Source organism: Geospiza fortis, unplaced genomic scaffold, assembly GCF_000277835.1.
Source record: "Geospiza fortis unplaced genomic scaffold, GeoFor_1.0 scaffold102, whole genome shotgun sequence".
Taxonomy (NCBI): Eukaryota; Metazoa; Chordata; class Aves; order Passeriformes; family Thraupidae; genus Geospiza; species Geospiza fortis.
The window spans coordinates 2,695,534-2,696,678 of NW_005054373.1; the positions used below are offsets into that span (position 1 = coordinate 2,695,534).

General features: G+C 65.2%; 2 protein-coding genes across 2 annotated transcripts in view; one reads left to right on the top strand and one right to left on the bottom strand.

Moving 5' to 3' along the window:
• LOC115948306 (cadherin-1-like) overlaps positions 1-1,022 on the bottom strand; it is a 1,321-nt gene extending 299 nt beyond the window's left edge. Inside the window, 5 exon segments of the mRNA XM_031060136.1 lie at positions 128-267; positions 379-422; positions 424-509; positions 590-745; positions 837-1,022. Coding sequence (XP_030915996.1) covers positions 128-267; positions 379-422; positions 424-509; positions 590-745; positions 837-1,022 — 612 coding nt within the window.
• The window catches only part of LOC102040110 (cadherin-1), an 18,318-nt gene continuing 18,193 nt past the window's right edge, over positions 1,021-1,145 (top strand). Inside the window, exon 1 of the mRNA XM_031060137.1 lies at positions 1,021-1,133. Within this exon, the coding sequence (XP_030915997.1) occupies positions 1,021-1,133 (113 nt within the window). The remainder of the gene's footprint in view (positions 1,134-1,145) is intronic.

Here is a 1,145-nt window from a genome sequence, read left to right on the forward strand (position 1 = left end):
CGCAGCCCGTTGCCCCCCAGGTCAGCAGCCTGGATCTCCAGGGTGTATTCAATGACGACCTGTGGCAAGAGGCCGTGTCACCCACAAGTGGGGAGTGAGCTCGGTAGGGGCTGAGTCTGGGGCTCACCTCTGCCACCAGCCCCGGCACGGCCACAGAGACCAGCCCAGAGCTGCTGCCGATGGTGAACATCCCAGCCTGGGGCTTGTGCGGCACCTGGCTCAGGATGGAACAGCTCGCAACGCCATTGCTGGAGTTCATAGCGTTGTCTGCATCAGTGGCCAGCATGCTCAGCACCGGTGTGCCTGGAGCAGGTGGTTATTGCTGACCTGCCACACATCCCTCCAGTGCTGCCTGCCAGCGGGCGCCAGTGCTCCCACCTGGCTCAGCTCCCTCCTGCACAGAGCCGTGGAAAACGGCCTGGGTTGTCGTTCTGGTCAGTGACGGTGATGATGATCTCCATGGGGTCTTCCACGGGCTGCCCGTTGGCCGACACGGCGTGGGAGTAGAGCTGCAAGGGCACAGTCAGTGCGTGTGCAGTGCCCAGGACTGTCCCTGTCCCTGTCCTGCCACAGATGTCCCCTCACTCACCACGTATTTGTCCTTCTCCTCCCGGTCCAGGGGTTTTGTCACCTCCAGCCACCCCGTCTCCCGCTCGATGATGAACACACCCACGGGGATGGTGTCCGCTCCCTGCCCCGTGATGCTGTAGAAAACCTTGGTCTCCTTGTCCTTGTTGGATTTGATCTGGCAGCGAGGCAGGAAGGGGAGGGTGAGCCGTGTCCCAGTCCCCCAGGGATCCCTCTGGGCCCTGCCCGGTCCGCACGGGCACACCCACCTGCACCAGCTTCTTGGGGAAGGGCCCCCGCTCGTTCTCGGGGCAGTTGATGGGGGGGATGACCCAGTCCCTCTTGTGCCGCCGGAGGCCGTGTCCGTGCTCCGGGAAGATCAGCACGTGCTGCGGGATGGACAGCGGGGCTGCGGGGCTCAGGGACACGGCTCTGCCCCGAACCTCCCGGGACATGGCCATGCAGCACCCCCGGCCCCACTGCGAGGGTCCCACCAGCAGGAGGAGGAGGAGAAGGGTGAAGCTGCCGGGTGCCATGGCTGCAGCTGCACTGGCTGCTCCCCCCAGGTGCCTGCTGGG